General features: G+C 34.7%; 2 protein-coding genes and 1 long non-coding RNA gene across 5 annotated transcripts; 2 read left to right on the forward strand and 1 right to left on the reverse strand.

The window, feature by feature from the left end:
• Nucleotides 1–351: 351 nt before the first annotated feature.
• LOC120078015 lies at nucleotides 352–2,505 on the forward strand. The gene is made up of 2 exons (XR_005481889.1): nucleotides 352–1,068; nucleotides 2,271–2,505. It is a non-coding gene; the product is annotated as an uncharacterized LOC120078015 (long non-coding RNA).
• Nucleotides 2,506–5,577: 3,072 nt separating this feature from the next.
• LOC120077918 (transcription initiation factor TFIID subunit 6-like) lies at nucleotides 5,578–16,621 on the forward strand. 3 transcript variants are annotated; one of them, XM_039032021.1, is made up of 13 exons: nucleotides 5,578–5,755; nucleotides 6,024–6,201; nucleotides 6,645–6,731; nucleotides 7,346–7,447; nucleotides 7,524–7,632; nucleotides 8,223–8,323; nucleotides 8,408–8,545; nucleotides 8,642–8,737; nucleotides 9,652–9,776; nucleotides 14,625–14,757; nucleotides 15,443–15,568; nucleotides 15,670–15,784; nucleotides 16,204–16,621. In XM_039032021.1, the coding sequence occupies exons 2-13, from the start codon at nucleotides 6,076–6,078 to the stop codon at nucleotides 16,575–16,577; spliced, it is 1,632 nt and encodes a 543-aa protein (XP_038887949.1). In that variant the 5' UTR covers nucleotides 5,578–5,755; nucleotides 6,024–6,075; the 3' UTR covers nucleotides 16,578–16,621. The 3 variants fall into 3 exon arrangements, with proteins under 3 accessions (XP_038887949.1, XP_038887950.1, XP_038887951.1); XM_039032022.1 differs by lacking the exon at nucleotides 5,578–5,755 and adding an exon at nucleotides 6,287–6,498 and having other exon boundaries at nucleotides 6,075–6,201; nucleotides 16,204–16,605; XM_039032023.1 differs by lacking the exon at nucleotides 5,578–5,755 and adding an exon at nucleotides 6,384–6,498 and having other exon boundaries at nucleotides 6,092–6,201; nucleotides 16,204–16,605.
• An 82-nt stretch (nucleotides 16,622–16,703) lies between these two features.
• Nucleotides 16,704–17,363, reverse strand: LOC120077919. Its single transcript, XM_039032024.1, has one exon. The coding sequence runs from the start codon at nucleotides 17,216–17,218 to the stop codon at nucleotides 16,805–16,807; it is 414 nt and encodes a 137-aa protein (XP_038887952.1). The 5' UTR covers nucleotides 17,219–17,363; the 3' UTR covers nucleotides 16,704–16,804.
• Between the last annotated feature and the right edge of the window lie 10,162 nt (nucleotides 17,364–27,525).

The raw sequence follows: 27,525 nt of genomic DNA on the forward strand, positions 1-27,525 counted from the left end.
CAATTCAAATCTTTCCTCAATAATATCCTTTAATGAGCTAACAAGAAGACCTGGTGGATATGAGATCTGGCTAAACTCATTAACCAAACTAATCAATATTCGTGTAACATCTCGAGTTTTTTTAATTCAAATTCTATATTTTCGTAAAATTTGAGGACATTTTGTTAATTTTGAAATTTGAATTTTAAAAGGAAAAGGAAAAGAGTTTTAAATATATATATATATATATATATATATATTTGTGTAGGGAAGGAAAGAATAAAATGAAATAGAATAAAATCAAATCAAATCAAAAGATTTGCTCTAATAAAATAAAATAAACTAAATAAATAAATTTTCTTTTCTTTCTTCCTTCTTTTTTTTTAGTTCTTCCCCCCACTCCCCCCGATCTGCCCTAGCCGCCCCCACCCTTCGTCGCGTGTTCATCGCAGTTTTTGCCCAGCCAACACCGACCACCGTTCGTCGACCTCGAAGCACTGCATGTCCACCTTCAACCGGTCGCACTGCTGGATCCAACCCTCACGCTGCCGCTTCAGTCGTTGCCTTCAGCCGCTTCCAGTCGCTCGCCATCGATCGAAGTTCTTCATTCAGTCGTTCTTCGTCGAGCCCTGCTGTTTGTCCACCGTCAACGATCGAGGCTTGCCGCGCGCGAACCCACCGACAATCGTCACTTCCAGACGCGTCAGATTGCACTTTCCTGCAGCCAATCAGTCGTTCTAGCAGTTTTCTACCCGCGTCGTGGTTCTGATCGACCTCAGCCTCGGATTTCCCCGGGTTCTTGGATTCTTTTTTGTTAGTGATTAGTTGTTGTAAGTGGAATTTGTTTGCCAATCAGAGTTCTATTTTGGGTGTTTTAGGTCATTTTGGAATGCCATTGTTATTGAATTAAGTTTTGGCCAAGAACTGATTTATCCATAAATTTTCAGGTTGGATTCCAGAATTTGGATTGGTTAGAGCCAACTGTCCGGTGAGATTAAGACTCTATTGATAAGTTTTCGTTGCTTTGTTTGCAGGGAGCGAGTTCAGTTTAAGCTTCAACTTTTGGGAGTTGTTCCAAGATTGTTTGAGGTAAGTAATTTTACTACTTGATCCGCCTTTGTGCCGGGCGATAAATTTACGATTTATTTTTGAGGATTTTAAGACTAGTCACAAGGATGATTTTGATTGTTCCGAAATTTAATGGACTCTTTAGAAAAGATATATGAGCATGTAATAATATGTCTGAAGTATGTTAATGTATGAGCATGATTTAGAATTTTATGAGATATATTAAAAGTACGATTTGGTATGACCCTAAATTATGAGTTAAGCTACACTACTACGAGAATGTCTTTAAAGTTAGGTGAAAGTTGGCACATTTTGTTGATGTGTTTATTTATGTGATTTATTATGAAAGTGTGTAAGCTATATGATGTATTATGGAATTTCACATGTTTGATTGTTTACATGAGTTAGTACATGAAAGTGATGTACTAGAGTGGATCCATTAATACTAGATTAATTACATGTTGAGGTTAATTAACATGACCTTGATCAGGAGATTTTAGAGGATCCATGATTATGTGAATGTTATGTGTAATATGAAGTTAGATGCAATTTCTTTTCCTTTCCAAACTATGTGACTGCATGAAAGTGATGCACATCCAAGGGCGTTAGTACAGGAAAGAAATGTTATTGGGGTGTACATAAGAGGTGCAGGCTCAGTGGGTTATGTGTATACAAAAGAGGTGTATACTCAGTGGGTTATGTGTGTATACGAAAGAAGTGTATACAAAACCAGGTGTACGAAAGAGGTACATACTCACTGAGTAAGGTGTATACGAAAGAGGTACATACTCACTGAGTAAGGTGTATACGAAAGAGGTGTATACTTAACTAGGTGTATGAAAGAGGTACACATTCAGTGAGTTATGTGTATACGAAAGAGGTGTATATGTAACCATGTGTATGGAAGAGGTACACATTAAGTGGGTTATGTGTATACGAAAGAGGTGTATGCATAACCATGCGTACGTAAGAAATTTTGTTTCCTTTGGGATTCATCAAAGGTTGTGAGTCCTACGGGACTTACTAGAGGTAGTGGGCATACTTAACTACAGTAGGATAGAAATAAGTTTTTCATGTATGTATGTGTCCCATGAGGACTAAAGCAGTTTATATGTTCCACTAGAGGTAGACATCTAGAGGGCATAGATGTCTAGCCTGATCCCAGTAATGGGGTTACTTACTGAGTATTTTTATACTCACCATTTCTCATGTTTATCTTTCAGGTAAGAGTAGGGACGCTCTGGCGAATGACAAGTGGAATCCGTGATCGAGACACTGGGACATGTTTTATGCTTCCGCTCATGGTGTTTAGATTTCTTTCATGTTTTTCCACTTCCAGTCTTCATGTTTGAAAACTTTTACAGTTTTCTAGACTCATTAAATTTCTAATTATGATTTATGGGTACCTTGTTATTTGACTTTTATTAAGTTTTAATGAAAATATTTTATTTGACTTTATTTATTTAGCATTTATTTCGCTATAAAAATGTATCATTTTAAATTCTATGCATGCATGTGTATAGTAACGACCTAGCTCGAGTCCTAGGGAGTTGGGTTGTTACAATTTGTTAATTATGGGTACACTCTACTAAAGAATCGCAGTTGCACCCTTTTCACTACAGATATATTTTTGTGTCCATAAATATAGATCAATAAAAACAAGTTAGTCATTCACAGGTATTCGTAACAACAACTAGGTCAAATTATCGTTTACCTCTTCTCGAGCTAGCAAGAGGGTAGAGCCTTTTGTTCAAGTCTCGGAGACACCACTTAAGGGAATACTCATTACCCTAAAGTTGGGAAGGAGTGAAATCCATTAGTAGACTTATTGAGTTAGCACACTGATGACTCTCATCCATACAAATCAAAGGATAATCCTTTGTGAACAGGAGTTCATAATACATTCAGGATTAAGACTAAGTCATCCTATTGAAATAGAAACCTAACTAGTCAACAATGTTACATTTAGTGGTTACTATTTTGTGGTTCGATCTTATGTAAACTCATTGCATAGGATACTTTCACTCCAATGTCACTTACACGAATGTGGTAAATCATTGCGTTTGTATTAAATACAAAGTGGGTCGTATCCATAGTGTCACTAGGATTATGTACCCAACTTTATCCCTATAATATAGACCCTTTAGATTGTATCTTGCACATTGATCTTTATATGTCTCCACATATAATTCAAGACTCATAAGACAACCTAGGATGTTAGTTTATTGGATTTAAGATTATTAAGATGTAAAATACAACACAATCAATAACATCGATAACTCTTTATTGATGAAGATAAATTAATTACATTTACTATCTACGAGTTTTAGGGCATAAAACCCAACAAACAAAAAACGATAGATGCATGTGTGGTGGAAGTCTAATCAAGATGCAAGTTGGTAGTTGATTTGACACAGTCGCAGTAGAATAAAAAAATCAGTGACATGACGAAGTCGACATAGCAGGGACATGAAATTAAATGCAAAGGTGTCATATAATCATTAGAAAGAAGCTAAGAACCTTCCATTTCACACCTATAAATAGCCCATTGATCTTCAATTCAAACGTTGGACTTTTTGTCTAAAGATTAACCAAAGCTCTGCCCAATTCTCTCATACATTGTCTTCAACCTCTCGAGCTTTTCTTTGAAGAATTATGAGTGAAAGCTCAGTTTTCTTCTTTGATAAGGAAGAGAGAACCACCAACCTCCATCATCACCGTGGTGAAGCAACCACCATTAGAGGAAAGGAGCAAGACATTACAAACGACGACTTGATGCCTTTAATTCTACATTTTACTCTATTTTTCTTTTTACTTTGAACTTGTATTGAGATTTTTTAGATTAAAAAGCTCTTTATTCTTAATATAAGCATGATTTCCTTCATTTCTCATCCATCCATGTTTTCATTTCTCTCCTTCATGAGCAACTAATTTCTTAATGGGTTGGGAAGAATGAACTAGCATCCTCATAAATTTTGTATAAGTTGAAATTCATCTTGTTTGATATGTGCTTAACCTATTCTTTGAATCCATCTGACAAATTGATTTAAGTAGAAATAGGTAACTACTCAAGAGAGCAAGTGGCTATGGAACTCTTAAACAATAAAAGAAAAAAGTTTTAGAGATAAAGTTAACTATCTTTTGTCGAAATAAACTTAAGCATGCATCCTAGAGATAGCATAGATGTGGCTTGAAACACTAAGGGTTGAGTCCATCATTTTATAAGTTAGGATACTTATGCAACATGAATGGATACTTATGCATTACTTAAAATAAATGTTAGTGAACCTTCTCAACCCTACTTCATCAACTGATTTTCAACCTCTTTAACACACACGACTTCATTTGTGTTGCATTTCTGTCACCACCATTACTATTTCCTTCATTCAATGCATCACCATCACACACTCACATTCAACGCATCACATCTCCACCTACATTTTTGTCATTCACCTTCATCCATTCTCACCATAACTTGTAATTAATTCATCAATTTAGTGTATAAAAATTTATCATCACATTCATCAGATCAACCTATGTCTATGCCCATTTCAATCTTTTAAGTTCAACATTTATTTTCAGTACAAAGTCCCTAAGTTCGACCTTGGTTCTCACCAAGACACCTTCATCAAGTTTATACTTGGGCTTAATTAAGAAAATTTGTAGGAAATAGAGCACATTTTTCTTTATCAATATTCAATCCACACCTGTTAGATGTGAATAACGAAATCATGTTACTTGACATGACACGATATATATGAGCACAAATGATGCAAAGATATGCCACCTAAGGTACCAGGTGAAGAACACAAGATCGTGTATACATAGAAAAATTTCTTTCTAGATCAAAGAACACCCTTGAAAGGAGGCCAAGATAGCAATGGAATGAGCAATTTTGCTCACATTTCGAGGGATGTGGCAAAAATGAACAATATTAATAGTGTTTCCAACAGAAAGAATATTTTCAATGAGGATCCCAATCTCAGCTAAAGAAATAACCTCTCTATTGAGGAGTTGAACAATCTCTAGCACATTAGACCCAACTTCAATGAAAGGATTGCTACCAAACCACTCACATTCAATTGCATGTAAGTCCTTCATTAGCGCTTAACTTCCAACAGACCGATATCTCTACCTTTTTCTTTAAATTTATAGCCTCCAAAACAAACTATGTTTATGAGATTCCACAAACTTCACAAAATAATCAATGTACTGTCCAACTCTTCCCTCGAACACACGACCCTCGAGTAATTCCAATATTTTAAAAACAACTCTAAATTTGTAAGAGTAATACTTGGGTGCATCCCATAGTGTACTCATTTTTGTACATCCCTTCCCACCACTTGCATAAAAAAATATTAAAATATTTTAAAAAATAAAAGTTATCCCATAACAAATTATGATTGAACAATTTGGTGTGACGTATAGAAATATGTATTATCTAGGATGCAGGTAAGTATTTTTCCATTTGTAATTATTTTTTAAAACTGAGTATATTGCTGAAATTTGTCCAAAATCCGAATTCGGATTCGGAGGTTAGGTTACCCGCTTCATCCGGTTTCTCTTCCTTCCATATTATGTTCAAAGTCCACCGCGAAAAAACTCGGATCGTCCATCCTGCGGATTTTCTCATATAAATTGCCAAAGCTTCAAAATTTCTCCTCCGCTTAGTCTCTTGCAGTGCCACTCATCATCGTAATCGTAACTCGTAAGCTCTTTGCTCTTGAAAATCTTGCTTCTTGATCCTAGATTCAATTTCCGTGGCTTAGTTCTGTTTATCAATTGTGGAACAAATTTGGGGAAGCCATTTCTTCATTTTCACAATTACTACTTTCTTAGGTCTGTGTAATTTGTCTCCAAATGCTGTCTAAGCTGGAGTGGTTAACCTTAAGCTTAACAGGATTTTCCCCCTTCTTCTATTGTGAATATTATCTACTTTTACGGAGGTTTTGATTAATGGGGGTTTTACATCGTAGGACGTATGTGGTTTACTTGGGCGCTCAGTACATGAGATCTTGAAGAAACAAAATGAGTATTGTACCCAAAGAAAACATTGAGGTCATTGCGCAATGTGTTGGGATCAATAACTTATCTCCAGATGTTGCATTGGCAGTTGCTCCTGATGTGGAATATCGTTTGCGGGAGATCATGCAGGTAATTTTCTTGTTTATGCTTAAACTAAAGTTTATGTTCGGCATAAGCAGACTATTTTTAGGTTTTATTTGTTTCGATCAAGGAGGGGAAACAAAATGTTGGTTTCAAGTGCCAATCCGAAGTGGGCTGCAACTGTGGAGATATGAATGTCAATGAAGTGTAATTTAGGCGTTGCTTAACAGGGATTTTGAGTTCATAAAAATCGGGGTTTACCTGCCTTATATCAAAGAGAAGAATTAGGTGACTAGTCTTTGAAACGGTTGGATGTTGGCATTCATGAATCCAGTGCTGGTCTAGGTAATGTGTGGCTAAACTGAATAAGAGGTCATGCATCTTTGTTCTAGTGTTGCTATCTTATGATATTCAAAAACTTATAAATATAGTGTGGCTTGTAGAATGATAAATGATGGAGGAGCTAAATATTTTTCTTACTTCAAATTTAGGAGGCCATCAAATGCATGCGTCACTCCAAGAGAACTACGTTGACAGCAGATGATGTTGATGGTGCACTAAACCTGAGAAATGTAGAGGTAAGTACAATGCTACTGCATATGGCTTCCATATTGCGTGTTTTAAATCCATATGCCTTTGATGGTAGTTCTTCTATATATGCATATATTCTTTTATTTCTTCTATCTTGATTTAGGACTTGGAGTGATGTAATGGTCTGTCTTTGTCAATTCTGACAAGTGATGCACCATTTAAGCCATAAGTTTCATTATGTAGGTGATTTAAACTGGGGTGAGATTATCGGGATATCTGTCTGTCGATCATGTCCTGTCTTTGATACCTAGTATGTCATATTGACATTGGCTATCATAATGATTGGATTCACTTGAAATATCCTTGAATTGGTGAGCACTCCTCGAGAACAATAAACTGGTCCCTAAGGACAAACTTTGGCGTGTTTGATTTACTAGATAAGAAAGGAATTTATTCTTGATTTGTTGGTATATCTTGAACGCTTCCATAATATTAAAAATATTTGTAAAGTTTATCTTCTATGATGTGTTAAATCATCAGATATTTAGATGTATGATTTTTATGCCTTTAAAGATCCTGGTGGAGCAACCCCACATACCCTGTTTTTCTTTTATCATTTTCTATTAATGATTCACTCTCCTTTTTGATGTTAATGTGCCAGCCAATATATGGCTTTGCCTCGGGAGGGCCCTTGCGATTTAAAAGAGCCATGGGACATAGGGATCTGTTTTACCTTGAGGACAAGGATCTGGAATTTAAAGACGTAAGAAAAATTTCGCCATTCAACATGTCCCATTTAGGCCAATGTTCATTGAATGCAAATTTTTGTTTTACTATAGGTTATTGATGCCCCGTTGCCAAAAGCTCCTCTTGATACAGCAGTTTTTTGCCATTGGCTAGCAATCGAAGGTGTACAGCCTGCAATACCAGAAAATGCTCCTGTAGAAGGTTTGTCTCAAATCTGACTAAAATGTCGATTGTTGTAACTCTCAAGACAGACAGATATTTATTCTGATACCCAAAAATATAAATGACAATTTCGCTTGCAGCACTGAATTTGCTAGCATGTAGCAGATATTTTTGTGTTTTTTGGTTTTGAAGAAGAAACATTTCATTATGAGTGATGAGTGTTTAAGGGCCTGAATGAAAACCAACTGTAGTTATTGAAATGAAGTGGCAAAAGGAAAAGAGGGGAGATGTATGTTTAGTTTTGCTTCATTTATTACAACTTTGTAAGGTCCAAGTTCAAATATAACCATATAAGTTTGTTGCTCTAAGAATTGGCTTGAGGTTTTATGATCTTAAGACATTTTCTGCAAATGCTGTATCACTTGTGTGATCTTTGTGCAACCGTGCAAGACTTTTTGTTTTGTTGGTTATGAAGGATACTGCTAATGGTCAAAGCCTCCAATGTTTAGATTTGTTTTAATATTTCCAACAGGAAGAAAGAATTGGATGTAATCTTTCTGTATTTTTCCCGCAGTTGTTGCAACCCAAGTTATTTAGTAACCTCTATATTGTATCTTTCCTTTCTACAGTAATTTTACCACCTTCTGATGTCAGAAGTAGTGAACAAAAGGATGAACTTCCAGTTGACATCAAATTACCAGTTAAGCATATACTGTCCAAGGAGCTTCAGGTAAATGACTTCTTATTTGCTTATATTGTTCTATTAAAGTTTAATTGATATCTAACCTACATGTTTTCATTACATTATTTGCAGCTTTATTTTGACAAAATCACGGAGCTTGTTGTTAGTAGGTCCAATACAGACCTTTTTAAGAAGGCATTAGTTAGTTTAGCTACGGACTCAGGACTTCATCCATTGGTTCCTTATTTTACGTGCTATATAGCTGATGAGGTATAAAGTTTGAGCATACAAGATCTAGAGATTGTATGAGAAGTTCTTAAGATCTTTTATTAAAATTTACTGTTGTTGATTCTCCAATTATATCAGGTTGCTCGTGGACTGGGTGATTATTCCCTTCTTTTTGCTTTAATGCGTGTCGTTTGGAGTCTTCTTCAGAATCCTCACATCCACATAGAACCTTATGTGAGTTGAATTCAACAGATCTGTTTTATGATGTATAAGCTTCTTTTTCTGAAGGTTGAGTTGAGATTCATGAATGTCTAATTCCAGTAGTATTCTGAACTGGGGACAACTCGTTGATGTTCTATAGCAGCCAGATTACTATCATCATCTTGGGCTGCCTTGTCTTCCATGATTCTGGGCTTTAGCTCAGAGTAGTTGATATTAGAATATGAAGTAGAATAGAACTCATTCAATTTTAGATAATTGGTTGAGACGGAGATGCATATGTGACTTGTCTGCATTATAGAGATGCTAAGAAGGAATTCATATTTATAAGTTCATTTATGGATCCTGAAAGTTCGAGGGATTATTTCATGAGCAGGACATAACAATTATACTCCTTTTGTGATAAATTCAAAGTAAAACGGGTTTTTCTGCAAGGTTCTTTGGGGAGTGTCTTTAGCTTTTATATATAGTATTATTGTTTTATTATTTTTATTATTTTTATTTGTTTATTTATTTATTTTTAATTATTTATTATTATTTTTAATTTCCTCCCTCTACTTCTCTCATATCAATGAAAAGCTTCTTTCGTGTTTGAGAAAAGAAAAAGCTGGACTTATTATTTGCCTGCATCTAACATTTCACGTGAAGATAATATTTCAAGTTGATCACTAGAATAAGCTGATAAGTGTTCCCAATGTCAAATATTTGGCATTGTGAATAATTTTCCTCCTATTTTCTCTATCAAATACCAACTTAGGCTTCTGATCATTCTTGAACTTGTTCAAAGGATATTTAGTTTGCATTCTATTCTTACATTGTGAGCCAACCATGCTTGAAGTCAACAAAAAGGATAATATATATGGTTTTGCTTGGTGCTTTGTGTGGAAGGTATTCATTCTGTCTCTGAGACAGGCATATTTTCTTGTCAGCTACACCAAATGATGCCATCTGTTGTGACCTGCCTTGTTGCAAAAAGGTTAGGGAATAGGTTTACAGATAACCACTGGGAGCTAAGAGACTTCGCAGCAAAAGTGGTTGCTTTAATATGTAAAAGGTGAGATTTATTTTGTCAGGTTCTGTTTAATCAAATGCTCATCAGTTTTGACTATGGCCATAAGCAATTAGAGCCAACTTTTTACATGGTTATAGAACTGCATGCCGTACATGGAATATCAACTTGAATTAGTTATATATTCTAAATTTTTCATTTAAAAAAAAATGTAATTATCTATTCTATTGGTTTGCTTCTTATCAATCACTTGCAGTATTTGCAATTCTTCATTTCAATCTCCTCTTTAAATTAAATAGTTCGGCTGTATGTATACAGCAGATCAGTGTTTTAAAAGGCGCGGTCGGGTGTCACAGTCACACTTTCAAAAGCTTCACTTAGCGATTGTGCGGCACTTGTTTCCGCTCACAAACAAGTCAGCCAATTCGAATACGGAACGCGGATGGCACACCGGGTGCCTCTTGCAACCTCCAACCTTGTTTTAGAGAAAACGGTTTTAGAAAACGGGTTTGGAGAAAAGGTTTTCGCAAACAGTTTGAATTTAAGAATAGAGAAGAGAAAGATTGTAGTAGGCCAGAAAGCAGTAAGCAACAACAGCAGCTTTATAACATACTACTCCGGGTATGAGGAAGTGGCGGTTAGTCTTATCCCCATATAGTGCATTATGAAGTGAACAAAAACACATCTGCCACCTTTGCATATGGAAATGGGCGAGCGGTCACTTACTAAGAAAAGTACATATAAAACTAACTACCTAGCAAAAGGAAATACATAGAATGAAAGCATAGTAAATAGAAGTGGAGGTAGACATGCGGCCATGGGCAACACGCCCTGGACAAGCATGACTGTGACATTCTCTCCCACTCAATTGGTTGACGTCCCCGTCAACCGACTCTGCACGAACTCAACACACTATTGAGCAGTTGCCTTTGAGGCCTTCCACGTGCTCACAACGAACTTCTCTATCTTGGAGGCTTCTCCACTTCTCCAGAAACTCTTCCCAGCTTGGTCCTTGGTCTTTCAGCTCTGTTGCTTCTTCCAGCAAGTCTCTCATGGGCTTCTTCTCCTGCCATTCTCTTCGTCGTGACATGCAAACGGGTCACCACCCTACATCCCTCCTTGGCATGGTTGGGATGATAGGGTTTTAGTCTACTAACGTGGATGACAGGATGAATCTCCATCCATGATGGTAACTGGACCCGATAAGAGGTTTTCTCAACCCTTTCGATGACTTCCACCGGTCCTCTGAAGCTACTCATGAGGTGATGTTCTCTTTGCCTTTGACTTTGAAACTGTCCCAGGCACAAATTTACTTGAACCCAGTCTCTCGGTAGGAACTCTCGGTGTCTGGGCTTCCTTCCTCTCCTTCTCCTCCTTTTTGGAGTCGAGGACTTGTGTAAACTGTTCGACTCAACAACACGACACTGTTCCAAGACACGCAGAGTGTCTTGGGGGGCCCTCTCTTTTTCGGTTTCGACTGACTCGTGGGTAAAGTCCTTCAATAACTGGAGGGCCGAGATCATCCTTATCCCATTCAGCCGTTTGATCTCGGCATGCACAATGGTGGGCATAGATCCTGTGATCACTAAACACTTGGTGAGGGTATCGGTATTACCTTGTGCTTAAGCAAGAACTCCATTCCCAACACCACGTCAAAGTCATCCATCTTGATGATCACGAAATCGGCAGGGCCACTCCAATCCCCCAACTTTACAACTGTTCTCTTTGCCATTCCTATAATCAGCAAGGCCTCAGAGTTCACTACTTTCATTTTACCAGCGCCTCCTTCCCAACGGAGATTCAGTCGTCTGGCTTCTGTTTTGGACATAAAATTATGGGTGGCTCCCGAATCAACCATGGTACTTTTGGCCGATCTATGGTTGACCCATGCATCAACATACATCAGTCCGCCTCCTGGGGAACCCTTTGCTTCTCCTACATTCTTCTGGAGGACAGCTAAAAATCTCAGGGCCCCAACTTGTGGGGTTCTATCTTCCTCTGCTTGTACATTCTTGTCCTCTACCTGAACAGCTTTGCCTTTCCAGTCCGAAGCTAATAAGGCTTGGAAAGCATTAAAGGCTGCTCGTTCTGGACATTCGCTCATCTTGTGCTGTCCCGTGCATATATATCAGGATAAGGACCGATAAAAATTCTTCTGATTCTGCCCTTGTCACGTATTTCCAGTCGTCTGCCGAGGGGGTTTACTATCCTCACTAGTGTCTTTACTCCCCCACTGTTTCTCAATGGGCTCGAACCGTTGCTCTTTCTCCAGATTAAGGGACCTCGAGTGTTGCCTATCTCTTGGGATTCATCAATCAAGTCAAACAAACGTTCGGCCGCTACGTATGCAGTTGGGAGATCCTGTATTCTCTACTCATACAGTTTTGTTTTTGCCCACGGTTTCAGGCTTTCGACAAAACAGAAAACTGTCTTTTTCGGACATATCTCTTATGTCCAACATCAATCCAGCAAATTGTTTCACGTAGTCCCTAATAGTACTAGTATGATTCAATTCCTATAGCTTGCGTCTTGCCAAAATCTCAACATTTTCGAGGAAGAACTGAGAATGTAACTCTTGTTTCAGTCTCTCCCATGTGTCGATGGTGCATTGACCTTCTTGGACGTCCATGCAACGGGACCTCCACCATAACTTGGCATCCTCTGCTAGGTTCATCGTTGCTAGGGTGATCTTCGACTCTTCAGTCGATGTGTTCGTAGCCCTGAAGTACTGTTCCATGTCAAAGATAAAATTTTCTAGCGCTCTTGCGTCGCGAGTCCCACAAAAGGGCTTAGGCTCGGTTACTTTTACCCTGTTGAATTGGGCTGCACCCCCGACTGAGGCTTGATTTCTCACCGCTCTCATGGTGAGGTTAACTTTTGCACTAATGTCCGCAATCTTTGCCCAGATGACATCAATGGTGGCTCAAAAGTCTTTGGACAATTCAGTCGCCATCTGGATGATCGCTCTCTGCGAGCTGTTTAGTTCTTTGACATGCTCTTCTACCGGGGCAACAAAACCCAACAAACCATCCCTACGCTCGAGAGGCCCACTCATTGTAGCTTTTGCCTCTAGGGTCTCAACCCTTGTCAACAATTCCTTGACGGGCATCCCGTCTAAGCGGCTAGCCACCGCATCAATTTCATCGGCCTGGTCAGTGACTTCCTGTAACCGAGTCTCTAGGAACCGAACTTGATTAGGGACTTCTATTAAATAGAGAATTTTCTTTTCATTCTTGACCAATCGGTCAACTTGGGACTTGCCCAATTGCTTCGTAGCAGACATGATCAAAGCTTCTCAATTCCACGAGTCGACTTGGCTCTGATACAATCTATCACAGTTGCGCTTTCAAAAGCTTCACTTAGCGATTGTGCGACACTTGTTTCTGCTCACAAACAAGTCAGTCAATTCGAATACGGAATGCCGATGGCACACCGAGTACTTCTCGCAACCTCTACCCCCGTTTTAGAGAAAACGGTTTTAGAAAACGGATTTGGAGAAAAAGTTTTCGCAAACCGTTTGAATGTAAGAATAGAGAAGAGAAAGATTATTGTAGGCTAGAAAGCAATAAGCAACAATAACAGCTTTATAACATACTACTCTGGGTATGAGGAAGTAACGGTTAGTCTTATCCCCATATAGTGCATTATGAACAAACATCCGTCACCCTTGCATATGGAAATGGGTGAGCGGTCACTCACTAAGAAAAGTACATATAAAACTACCTAGCAAAAGAAAATACATAGAATGAAAGCATAGTAAATAGAGGTGGAGGCGGACATGCGGCCATGGGCAACACGTCCTGGACAAGCATGACCGTGACACCGGGCGCGCACCTAGACGCAAGGCGCAAGGCGCAACGCTGGAGGTGAGGCACGACGAAAGGCGCGCGCGCCTTCCGGTGCCTTCCATGAAGTGATGAGGCGCATTTAGGCACGCCTATGACTTTTTTTTTTTAATATTACTTAAATAGCATTTTAATATAATATATATATATATATTTATAATTTTTTAAACCTAATTGACATCATTATACTACCTACGTACGATTGACGGCTACACAAAAAATCAAATCTTATTGGTCTACTTGATTGTTTTTGTGTCGTTTCACTTAACTTGGTGTTGAATGACAATGAGTCAATGACTAATATTTAAATCTTATCTATCTCTCTCTCTCTTTTTTTTGGTATATTCTTCTTTAAGTCACATTTCTATCCATCTATGTTTTTTGTTGTGTAAATAAACATGTATATAGTATATATATATATATATATAGTGCGCCTCAAGAAAAAAAGCCCGCGCCTTTTTGTGCGCCTTGCACCTAGGCTCTAGAGGGCCATTATACCTTAGTGTGTCTTGGGCATTTTAAAACACCACATTCTATATGAATATTACTTTACAACACTCTGCAGACAATAGGTTTCTCTAACACTTAGTGGGAGCTTATTAAGGTATGATGGAGGAAGGCCTCTTCCATTCCCCTTTTGTGAGGTTTGATTGTGGCATTGTGCTTTTTATGCTAAGTTTGGGGAATATGGCTAGAGAGGATTTGGAGTGTTTTTGAGGGGTTGAAGGATCTCTCTTTGGGCATCTGTTACTTGCGCTTTTTGTAATCATCCTTTAGGCCTTTTGCTTTTAGATTGGACCCTTTATTTATAGCTAGTTTGGGGTTTGATGTCCCCTTTTATTGGGTTATCTTTCTGTATGCTCTTTTGTATTTTTCCATCTATTGTCAGTGGGATTAGGTTTTTTATCTTAAAATTATACTACTAATAAACATACTACTTAAACACCGTTCTTCAGAGCATGGTATAATTCTTTGTTGTCTGTAATATTCCTTCCAAGATGTTTTGCTCTTAGATCATTTTGGCAAGGTTGCAGTTTCAATGTTGCAGGTTTGGTCATGTTTACAACACTCTGCAGACAAAGCTCACAAAAACTCTTCTCAATGCATTTTTAGACCCAAAGCGGTCTCTGACTCAACATTATGGTGCAATTCAAGGATTAGCAGCCTTAGGGATGAATGTGGTATGCTTTTTCTTGCATGCTTCTTTAATTAGACTAGAGGGTTGGATGTTGGAGAAGGACGAAAAAGAAAACATGACTGCCTGGAAATAAACTAACGTGTTTGTCTCAAAAGTATGCAAAGCAATTCTATGAGAGAAAAGGGAAGTGATTAAGTTTATAGTTTGCCTCTGTTTGTTATTTGAGATGAACAAGCCAAATCAGGTTGAACTTAAAAGATGATTAAGATTGGTGTGCTGATTTTATCACATTTGAATTTGTAACTTGATGAATTCATCCTTCTTGTTCCCAGCCAAACGTTTGGTTTTCTAACCTCATTTCAAGCTTGATATCATCAAACTCAAAATATCTAGCTTGATATTTCTTTTTTTCTCACCAACACTATAAGAGAATCTGATCTGTTGGCCTGCAGACTTTTTTTTTAAAAAAGAAAAAAAAAATTAAAACACCCTTTAGTTTCTCACGACTATATAGAACTGTATACCAGAAAAGCCTTTGACCTTTATATTCATTCCGTTACTTTGAAAAGAAATGTTCTGAAGTAAGATAATGATGTTCACTCATCTTTCAAGTGCAATTAGTAAAAATATGAAAAGTGAAAAGGTCTTTTGACTTCATAGTTAATTTGTCATTGGTATGTTTCAGTAATCCATGCAGGGTCTCAGTTTATAGTATTAATATTTAATAGGTTCATCTCCTTATACTACCAAATCTCGAGCCATATCTGGGACTTCTGGAAACTGAGATGTTTCTTGCAAATCAAAAGAATGAGATGAAGAGATATGAAGCCTGGCGCGTTTATGGAGCCTTGCTAGTGAGTTCTTCTGTTAGGATCTTGTATAACTTTCTTAGTTTCTTACCAGAATATTCTGTAGAAGCTGATGTAATCTTGTAATGACATAAAATGTTTTACAGCGAGCGGTCGGTCAATGCATATATGAACGTGTCAAGATTTTTCCTCCTTTGCCTAGTATGCCTGCAAGTTCTGTTTTGCAGACAAATGCAAGAGTTATTACCACCGCATTCCCAAGTAAGATCTTGTAACTTTCTTTGAATCGAACAACTGAGATACAAAAGTCTATCAAGTTTTGTTTGCTTTTCTCCAAGCTGGAAATTTTTATTCCTTGAATGACGAAGATTTTTGGCTCCTTCTCTATTGAATTTCTGGTTCTGAGTTTTATGTAATGAATAGCAAATGTAAATATTTGGCATACAGAAACGTCCCCATTAGTATGTCGTGAATTATATGAATAGCGAGCCTGCTGTTCTAAAATGTAAATATTTGATATGTCCTAATTGTTGCATGCTGACATATTCTCTTTGTAAATTACTAAATCCCTCAACTCCAAAAAGTTTTGGAATCTTATAGTTCTTGATGGAAGTTTGTATTTTCCTTGAAGTTGACGTGCTAAAACTCATCTTTTTTTTGACGCATGTATAAAATATTAGACAAACGCAAGGCAAATGCAGACTACTTAGAAGGGCAGCCTCCCCTCAAGAAGATGGTAACTGATGGCCCAATGGGTGTCATTCTAACAAAGTCATCGGCATTGCACATGGAAGGAACAGTCGTTCCGGCTGCCTCTAGCAATTCCAATCTGGTTTCTTCTACATCTTTTCGACAGATGCAAAATGAAATCATGTCAGGCGGCACTAGTAGAAAGGGCAAGCATGATGATCAAATTCTTAAAAGATCAGCCATCCTATCTCAAGTTTGGAAGGAGGATCTTAATTCTGGAAAGTTGTTAACATCTATGTTAGATTTGTTTGGTGAAAGTATGTTCTGCTTCATTCCTGCTCCTGAATTGTCCCTGTTCTTATAATAACTAAATTGTCCCTGTTCTTATAATAACTATCATCCATTTTCAAGTAGAAAATACGGGAACCGTAGAATTATACATAAGTTAATGGCTACTATTCTTTTGAATCTAGAGGAAATTTTTATGCACTGACAAAGAAAAACAACATATCTTATTTCAGTTAACAAAAACCTCACTCTTCTGAATTGTTTCTTGAACTTACAAATACAGCCAGTTAAAGGTAACTTTACTTAAGCGGCCATTATTGCAGTTTCACGCTCAACAGCCTTCATCAAGAAGCTGCCCTCTTCAAGCACCATCTGAACGGGTAAGAAACCAATCCCATTAGCCATAGCTAGCATCATCCTTTTAGTCTCGGTCTTAAATTCATCCAGATCAACCGTTCCGTCTGAGTCACGATCGAACTGCAAAAACAGAGAACTATAGACAGAAGAAAGCTCTTCTGGATCAAGCTTCTCATCCTTTCCGAAATCGGTCTCAAACACCCTGAGGCTTTGCAACTCCTCCAGCATCTCATTATAGGAAAGGTGACCATCATGGTTAGTGTCGAGGTGATCGAATCGGTCTCTTATGTAGGCATTAAAAGCTGCCTCATCTTCAACAAAGTTGACAATGGTGGTACTATCCAATATTTCCACACTCATTTTACCTATTTTGAGTTGGGGTTCTAATGAGCAGAAGGATGGGGTCAGGTTTTCATATAAATAGGTCTCAGGAGGCTTCACTTCTCTTTGTGGCCATTTGTTTTTGTCACTGTTCAAGGTTCTTGGGGCAAATCTTGATTTAATGGATGTGAAAAAGGATGTTCGAATGGAGTTTAAAACAACACATTTTAATAACGAATCATAGTCAACACGAAGAGAGGTCGGTGAAATAGAGCCTTAAGAATCTAATAGGTCTAATAGTTTGGTTCCCAAAGACATAATTTTATTGCATGTTTGAGAATAATTTTAAAATGCTTAAAATCACTTTTGTCATATTCAAAATTATTTTAAAACATGTATTTAAACATTTAAAAATTAGTTTAATATTTGATTTCTCACTTTTAAACGTAAATTTGATATAATTAGAATTGATGTTGGAGGATTAAAAATATATTTTGAAGTAATTTTGAACATGATGACAAAAGTGATATTAAAATCACTTCTAAACATATTTTTAACGATAGTATTGCTGAAAAAGGGAGAAACATATAATTCATTTTTTTAAGAATAAACAGAAGTTTTTATTTTTATTTATTTTTTATTTTTTTAGTTTAAATACTATTTCAGTTCCTATATGTTTGGTTTTGGTTCATTTTTGTCCTCATACTTTCAAATTATTCATTTTGGTTCTTATACTTTTAACTTTTATTCTTTTGGTCCCTATATCTAAAGATGTTTATTTTAGTTATTATACTTTTAACTTTGGTTTATTTTAGTCATTGTACTTTTATAAAGTTGTCATTTGGTTTCTTCATTTTCATTTTTAGAGGATAAAAATGGTTTTTTTTAATTTTATTTATTAAGTTCAATGACCAAAATAAACATTTTTAAAGTATAGGGACCAGAATAGACTAAAGTTGAAAGTATAAAGATTAAAACGAATATTTAAAAAGTAGAGAGACAAAAATGAATAAAAACAAAAAATACAAAGGCCAAAATAGTATTTAAACTTTTCTTCTTTTTTTTTTTTTGAATAAAGTAGAAAGTTACTCTAAATTGAATACGTTATGAATTTATTCCTTACTAGTTACTGTATTAGTACTTGAGAAAATATGCTGTTGAAATGTTTTATTGACAAAATTAGGGCAAGGAATATTATGACTAAGATGTGGGAGAAAAATCTCTTCGTTTTACCGTAGGAATAAGTAGAAAATAGCTGAAAAATAAGAATATAACAAAAATAAAAAATCACGAGAATTTACTTTTAGGGGCTTTCACTTTGACTCGTTTTCGACTCGATATCTATAGAAAAAAGAAAGAAAGAAAGAAAGAAATCATAAAAATTTACAACCAGTGGCTTTCACTTCGACACGTACTCGACTTAGTATCCAATGAAGAAAGAAGAAAAGGAAGGCTATTACGACTAGTAAAATTATTATAGTTACACCAAATTCTCTCTCAGTCTCTTCTAAGAATACCCACACTCATATGTCTCGACATGAATGATCAGGATCAGATCCTTTGTAGTACTTTACAACAATTGTAACAACTACAAAGTGAGTCGTATTCGTAGTGTTACCAAGATTACTTTATTGTTAGCTCTCAAAAGTGCTAATAATATGTCTTTAATCCTACCATTAATGAATAATTCTTATGCCTAAATTGTCTCATTTGTAGGTAAGTCGATCTTGAAGAGCAAACGAGTCGTTTGAATTTAGTCCCTATAGTTTATAATTAAAATTTAGAATTTATCCCTATAGTTTGATAAAACCCTCATAAAATTCCCTACGGCAGGGACTAATTTATGAGAATTTTATCAAACCATAAGAACTATTTATTAAGTTTTATCAAAAATTTGAAACTTAATAAAAAACAAATTTTTATCCATATGTGAGATTCTTACTTTTCTGATATTCACCAAAAAGGCCAATCATGTCGTTTTAGTTTTTCTTATGGACATTATTTTTAGATTAAAATATAATTTTTTTTAGTATAACAATTACCGAGTGAAGGATTGAACCTTCGATCTCTTGAATCGAAACACATGCTAATACCATTAAGTCAAACTCATTTTAGTAGGTTGAAATATAATTTTGGTATACTTTCAAATGTTTAAATTTAGTCATTATATTTTTAATAAGTCTTGAAATTACCTACCATTAATTTACTGTTAATTTTTGCTAAAAAAATTAGTCCTATTGTGTCACCTTTTAGAAACTTGAGAAATATGGAAATTTGTTATAAATAACTCCTTTAAGTTTTCACTATTCAAAACTAGCGTTCTTTTTAAAATCTCGTCAGAATAATTTTTCTTGGTACATCTCGCCTCACATTATCTATTGAGATTTAGTTAAAAATTTAACTTTTTCTAACTTATTGATTGTTTAAGGTCTTCTTGCTACATCTTGGCCGATTACATATCAAGAATATGCTAATTATTTTTAAATATTTTGTAGTCTTCCTAAATTTTATACCAAATCTTATATATTTTCAAAATTTCTACCAATTAAGTTATTTTTACCAAACATTATATCAACTTTTCAAATCTTTAGCCCAATTTATGTTTCCACAATTACATGAATTTCCAAACTTTCAAATGAATTCCCCAATTGTTTAAGTGGATCTCAAGTGATTGCATTTTGATTTTTAAATTTTGGGAAAGATTAAATTTGTAAAAAAAAAGGGTAAGATATGGAAAATATATAAAATTTTGGTATTAATCTCGGGCAAAATAACACTGTGAATCTATATATTTGGGGTTTTATGGGTGAAGTTTTGAATAGATAACACCAAGATTCTATTATTTCTCATATCTTACCTTTTTTCTATCTTTTTTTTTAATAAAAAAATTCGTCTTTCTCAAATTTTAAATATCATACGTCAATCATTTAAAAAACATTTGGATAATTTGGAAATTTATATAATTATGAAAATAGGAATTGGCTAAAGATTTGAAAAGCTGCGTAAATATTTGATGTAATATTTGGTAAAGATAAATGAATTTGTAGAAAATTTGAAAATATATAAGATTCAATATAAGATTTGGAAGATTGTATAATACTTGAAAAAAGTAACCGAATCTCAGTGTATAATCTACCCAAGATGTACATTGCCCAAAACAATTCATAAATTAGAAATAGTGATTTTTTAAAACAAAATTTGGTGGCCGATTACAGGCAAGATCGAGAAAAACTATTCTAGAGAGTTTTAAAAAGGGATGCTAGTTTTGAAATGTGAAAACTTGATGATGCTATTTCTGACAATTTTTAGAGAAACATATATATGTATATTATCTATTTTCTTGAATAGAAATTATTATTATTAGTTTTTTCAAATTTAGTTCGGATACCATTTTAAAGATTTATCGAAGAATAGAGATTAAAAATAGACTAAATTAAAAAAATGAAGACCATTTTCTCAAAAATAAATAAATAAATAAATGCAAGACCATAGTGATATTTTAACATTACTTTTATTAGTAGATCTCTCAGAGGCCATTGATAGAGATGTCCACGAGACGGGGATGGGGAAGCTCTCTCTGTCTCCGTTCCCGTCCCCCTATTCCATTCAATGTCCCCACAAATTTTCTTCGGGGAACGTGGCGGGAAAAATTTCTCCGCTATCATTTTTTTCTAACATTTTTTATTTCAATTAAATATATATTTTTAACAATTTCTTAAACATATCTAATACAACTTTCATTTAAATAAAATATTATCAATTTTAGTAATAAAAACATTAATACACATTCAATTTAAAAAAATATAATTAAAATGCTAAATTCTCGTAATTTTTATAAATTAAAATTTAAAAATTAGAACCTCCTATCTTAAATATTACAATATCTAAAGAACTAAAGTAATAAAGTCTTAAACTTAAATAATTTAAACCTCCATAATTATCTTAACAAAGTCTACGATTTTAATATATATATATATATATATATCTGTCTCTTATACACATCTAGATGTGTATAAGAGACAGCCCCTGTGTCGTTAACAATGGCTGTAACAAATAGAATACAATAATAACATCAAATTTTTTTTTTTAATTTTTTCCTTTATTTTTTTATTTTCTTTCATTTCCTTCTTTTTTTTTATTTTTTTTTATTTTCTTTCTTCAGCAATTACTTATTCCTTTTTTTAATTTTTATTTTCTTCCATTTCTCCGATTTTTGCTTCTTCCCTTATTTTTTTTTATTATTTTATTTTCTTGTATTTCTCCGATTTTTTGCTTCTTCTCTTTCTCTTTCTCTTTCTTTTTTAGTTTTTCTTTCATTTTTCCAATTTTTGCTTCCTTTTTTCTATTTAATTTTCTTTCTTTTTCTTCCGTTTTTGCTTCTTCTTTTTCTCTTATTTTTAAAATTTTTCTTTCCTTTATTTGAATTTTTTCTTCTTCCCTTTTTTTTCACAAGAATTATGAGGCTGAGTTCTATACGCATGACTTGAAATATTCAATTCATAAGTGACTTAACACCAACAAGCCAATCATCAAGTTTGATTTTTATAACAAATAATAAATATAAATAACAAATGAAAGTCTATCAGTGATAGCCACTAATATTTTCTATCATTGATAGCTTAATCTTTGATTATATTTTCGTAGTTAATAGCCACTTGTAGAAATCTATCATTGATAGCCAACTTAGTGAATTTAATTAATAAAGTTGAATCTCGAACTAAAATGTAAGAGAATACCTAGAAGTTATCACTAATAGAATGTTTATCAGTGATAGAAGCTATCATCGAAAAGAAAAGAGACTTATAAATGTTTGGGAAGGACAAGAAAGGGGAAAAAAGGTGTTCAGTGGTTATGATTGATAGAAGCTACTACTAATAGCATGTTACCAATGATAGGAGCTTATACTAATAGCATATTATTGATGATAGAAGTTATCCGATAACACGTTATCGGTGATAGAAGCTACCACTAATAGTACGTTATCAATGATAGAGAACTATCACTGATAGCATGATATCAGTGAGATCGTTGATAGCATCTTATTAGTGATGTTATCAGTGAAAGAAGCTATCACTGATAACCACAATATGAGTAATGTTAGTGATATCAGTGATAAAACTTAAGTGATATCTATATATCGAGTTTCTTTTAAAGGTGATAACCAATTATAGAAATCTATCATTAATAACCTTAAGTGTTAATATCTCAAGATTGATTCTAATTGATGAAAGTCTATCAGTGATAATGACTGATAGCTGCTATCAGTGATAGTCATGATAAAAGATTATTAGTGATAACTACTATGGTAATCAAAGTTGTTGGTCTTCTTTCAAAGTTGATCACTATTTATAAATCTATCGTTGATAGCCACTGATAGCTTTAAGTAGTAATATTTCAACGTTGATTCCAATGGATGAAAGTGAATCAATGATAGCTAATAATGTTTGATAGCAAATTAAAAGTTTATATTTCAAGATTGTATTAATTTTTCTAAAATTGAAAGCTATCGCTGATAGCAACTATCATTGATAGCAATTGATAGAAGCTATCAACGATAGCAGCTGATAGAACCTATCAGTGGTCATCACTGATAGCTGCTATCAGTGATAGCAGCTGATAGCAATTATCAGTGGTTATTACTAATAGCTATCAGTGATAGCTTTTAATTTGAGAAAACCGGGAAGAAGTGAAAAAAATGGTGGCTAGACATGAGTTTTTTAGTCTTTTACTATTTTTTGATCTATTTATGTAATTATTTTATCCTTATACTACATATTCTATTATTGTGGGCTTAAATTCTATTTATGCAACTAGCCCTTAAAAAAATAAACGTATCTTTTTTCTCCCTAAAATTTTGTATTACTTTTAGTTCTATTTCGATTCTAATATATTTCTATCACTTTTTTCACTCAAATTTGATATATATATTTTCTAAACCTTTTCTTCTAAAAACTTTTCACTATAACTTTTCTCTCTTTATGATTTATTAGTCTGAACAAATATATCCCTAAATTTTCTTCTTTAAATTTCTCCCCTTAATTTTTTTAATTACTTTCTCCAAAATTTTCATCACTCGTAACTTTTATTCCACTCTTTTCTAATGCATCTCTCCAACTTTTCTCTCTAATTTTGTAAATATTTTTTTTTTCCAAATCGTTTTCTCTAAAATTTCTCCTATTAACACATCTCTGTAAAATTTATTTCCCTTTCTAATTTATCTTTTTTTTCCCCCTAATAATCTTTTACTCTCTAACTTTACTTTCAAAATTCTCTGTTCTCTAATATTTCTCTGTAATTTTTATTTCTCTTTCCGTTATCAGTATTCTCTATCTAACGTATATCTTGCTTTTTACTTCTTTCTCTAAGATGCCTTTTTCTATGTAGAATTTATCTCTTTTATTTTAACTAATATTTAATTTATTGATCTAATGCATCTATTGCTCTTTAATATTTCTTTATTTTTCTCTAAGAAATATTCTCTTGAACTTCAATTGTTCTCTCTCTAAAACTTTTTCTTTATCTCTGTGATTATTCTATATAACTTTTTTTTTTCAATAATTTACCTATATCTTTGCATCTCTAACTCTTTTAAAAAACAAAAAACTAGAAATAATTTTGAAAAATAAAAAATAAAAAATATTTACCAAACAAGTATTATTTTTGTTTTCTAAAACAGAAAACTAAAAAACTAAAAGCCGAAAACCAAAAAGCTACCGAACGATATCTTAGTGTGTTTGCCCATTCTATTGCCATATAGGCATTTTATTAGGGAGGATCTTATACTTTTGCCCTCTCTCTTCACACATAGTTTCTCTTTGTATTCTTATTTTAAGTAGTAATTTGGTCTCTTCTAATTAATGTTCTTTTCTTACCATAACGAGCATAGTTCTACAAGAAAAAAGGATTCTTCCAATGCCTAAAACGATTGTCAGGAGATACACTATCGGAAAAGAGGATCTCCCCCGATTATGTAAGGGCGGCGTCGGGAGTGCTCAATAACTCTCGACGCGTCTCAAGCAGGCATTGGGAGATGGGAACAGAAGACCATTCTTCATGAAGGAACTCTCGACCCCTCCCATGCCTGTTAGGAAATATAAAAGAACTCTCGATGAATTATTTTATTCGTCAGAAGTTAGGTAGGAACTCTCGATGGTTACAGTAGCCTGTTGGGAGTTCCTTTATAAAACCCTTAAATCGTTTCAGATCTGCTAATTTCTTCCCTTCTTTTAACTCTAGCACACATCGAAGGCAAACATAAAAAACATAAATCGAAGGTCTGTTGTCCGTCAGTACTCATTGTCTGTCGTTCATTAGCTACTCCGTCGTTTGTCGTCCGTCTCTCTTGGTGAGTTAAACTTTGACTACACTTTTAAATTGAAGGAATCGTCCGTCTCTCTTGGGTAGGCTATAATTTGTTTAAAATTTGAGTAATTTTATGTTAGGTAAGAAGAATTGATTAATTTTATGTTAACTTTTAAAAAGAAGAATTGACCATAATCTATTTATAATCTTATTTATTCTTATTTGTTCCATTTCCATTTCTTATTTGCTCATAGTGCATTTATAATTAACCATAGTCTATTTATAATGTTAGCTCTTATTTGTTCCATTTTCATAGTCTGTTCGGAAACATTTTGATCGCGAATTTCCTAATTTAGCTTTAGATCCCCAAAATGTTCGTTTAGAATTAGCTTCAGATGGGTTTAATCTGTTTGAGAATATGAGTACTTTGTAAAATATATGGCATGTGGTGCTAATCCCTTATAATTTGCCATATTGGAAATACATGAAGGAGACAAACTTCTTGATATCTTTGCTCATACCTGGTCCAAAATCTCTTGGAAAGGAAATTGATGTTTATTTACAGCCGTTAAATGAAGATTTGAAAGAATTATGAATTATTGGTGTGCGAACTTATGATTGTGTTACCGATGAATTTTTTCAACTATATGCGACCTTATTGTGGACTATTAATGACTTCCCTGCACACGATGACTTATCTGGGTGGAGTACAAAAGATTATCGAGCATGACCATATGCAAAGAAGATAAATTGTCTTTCGAGATAAGAGGGAAAATAGCATTCATGGGACATCAAGGTTATCTTTCAGAGAATCATAGTTAGAATTGAAGTAGGCAACATGATGGAAAAGTTAAACGCAGATTGCCTCCAGTCGTAATGAATAGAGAAGAGATCTTACAAAAAATAAATATGTTGAACTCTCGTGTCTTAGCAAACATCCATCAAAGCAAGATAAGAAATGAAAACAAATTCTAAACTGAACTAAGAAAAGTATTTTTTTTTCAACTTCCATATTGATCTAGACTATTATTACGAAATAAATTGGATGTAATGCATATTGGAAAAAATATATGCAAAAACTTGGTAGGCACATTGTTAAATATTGATGAAAAAATGAAGGATACAACAAACATTCGGTTAGACCTACAATATTTGAAGATAAGAAAGGACTTACACTTGATACAGTCGATAACAAATTTGTAAAGCCGCATGCAGCGTACACTTTAACTAATAGTGAACGGATTGCGTTTTGTAAGTTTTTAAAATCAGTAAAATTTCCTTTTGGATTTGTGTTTAATATATCACGATGTGTGAATGATAAAGATGGAAAAATATTAGGGTGAAAACACAACGACTACCATGTTTTGTTTTGCTTCATAGATTGCTCCCTATTGGTATTCGAGCATACCTACCGAAGAATATGTCCACTGCTATTGTTGAATATTCTTTTGCAATTTATATGCAAAAATAATATGTGTAAGTGATTTAAACCGGCTACAAGCAGACATCATAATCATACTTTGTAAGTTGGAGAAAATATTTCTGCTTGCCTTCTTCGATGTAACGGTACACCTTGTTGTTCATCTACCATATGAAACCAAAGCGGTGGGTCTAGTTAGTTAGAGTTGGGTGTATCCTACTGAAAGAAGTTTACGAATATTAAAACAATTTATACGAAACAAAGAATGACTTAATGTGTTGGGATTGATGTTCTAATTATCCTGGAGTCTCGTTGTTTGTAATTATACGCATTGTTTATGAATAAAATAATTGTTATTTTATTCTGGCATTTACTCATATCCAATAAACAAAACTCCATGATAATCTTATGTAAACTTAAGCATGTATATGAGATATACAAGTGGATCATGCCTTAAGTGATAACCTAAATAGGTCTGTAGTATAAGGATTAAGGAAGGATTCTTGATCCTTGTGACACTACGGATACGACCCACTTTGTAAGGATTTGCAAGTATTATAAACTACTATAGATGGTAGATCCTGACCATTCATGTGGAGACATGCGAGCGAGGGTATCCTATACAAAGAGTTTGTATAAGACCAGACCACGAGATGACTAGACTCTATATATAACACCATTGATACTGGAGACTTACATCTCACCTAAACGACCATAGATGACACAATCTCAATCCTGAGTGTTTTGGAAACTCCTGCCTTTGAGGGCGGTCCTTTGATTTGTGTGGGTGAGAGTGGCTAGATTACCAACTCAATATGCCTACTTTTTTGGGGACTTGTCTGATTTGGGAGCTGGGAACTCAATACACAAGATGAAATTCACTCCTTCCCCGAAGTAGGGGCAAGTAGATAGATTGCTCCCTTAAGGGATGATTCCAGGGCTTGAACATAGTGGCCACTATTGGGATTGGTGTCCTAATTCTCTCGGAGTCTCGTTGTTTTGTAAAGATACACATTGTTTAATGAATAAAATAAGTGTTATTTAATTTTGGCATTTACTCATATCCAATAAATAAAGCTCTTTGGTTATCTTATGTGAACTTAAGCATGTATATGTGATATACAAGTGGATCATGTCTTAAGTTATAACCTAAATAGGTCTGTAATATAAGGATTAAGGTGGGATACTTGTTCCTGGTGACACTACGGATACGACTGATGACATGCAGAAATGCATGTCGTCTTAGGTCTTTTACTTAGAATTATGAAGGTTGTTAAACAGAATATGCCGCAATTATGCTAGAAATTCACGAGAAAGTGAGCTTGCGTCGATCAGCATGATGAATCTCGGCTAACCCGTTATTATGTGTTATTATGCGTTTAATGTTCTATTTTTGTAGCTAAAATAGGAAGTGGACGCAAACGCGAAAACTGGACCACTGCATAGACGACCGCATGCGGAGAAACTCTCCATTGCAAAGGCGAACACGTCGATCAACGGATGGATGTTGCGGTAATCAGCCGTATGCGTCCATCGCATGGGAGTTGCGCTCGTCAAGCGATTGCGGTCATCGTGTAGAGTTGCGGTATTAAGTGAATGCGGTCATTGAATGATTGCGGCTACG

The sequence above is a fragment of the Benincasa hispida genome, chromosome 5 (assembly GCF_009727055.1).
Source record: "Benincasa hispida cultivar B227 chromosome 5, ASM972705v1, whole genome shotgun sequence".
Classification (NCBI taxonomy): Eukaryota; Viridiplantae; Streptophyta; class Magnoliopsida; order Cucurbitales; family Cucurbitaceae; genus Benincasa; species Benincasa hispida.

Coding starts and splice junctions, on each gene's coding strand:
- LOC120077918 (XM_039032021.1), top strand. CDS start 6,076: ATGAGTATTGTACCCAAAGAAAACATTGAGGTCATTGCGCAATGTGTT. Junction 6,732..7,345: donor TAAACCTGAGAAATGTAGAG/GTAAGTACAATG, acceptor TTAATGTGCCAG/CCAATATATGGCTTTGCCTC. Junction 14,758..15,442: donor CAGCCTTAGGGATGAATGTG/GTATGCTTTTTC, acceptor AATATTTAATAG/GTTCATCTCCTTATACTACC.
- LOC120077919 (XM_039032024.1), bottom strand. CDS start 17,218: ATGAGTGTGGAAATATTGGATAGTACCACCATTGTCAACTTTGTTGAA.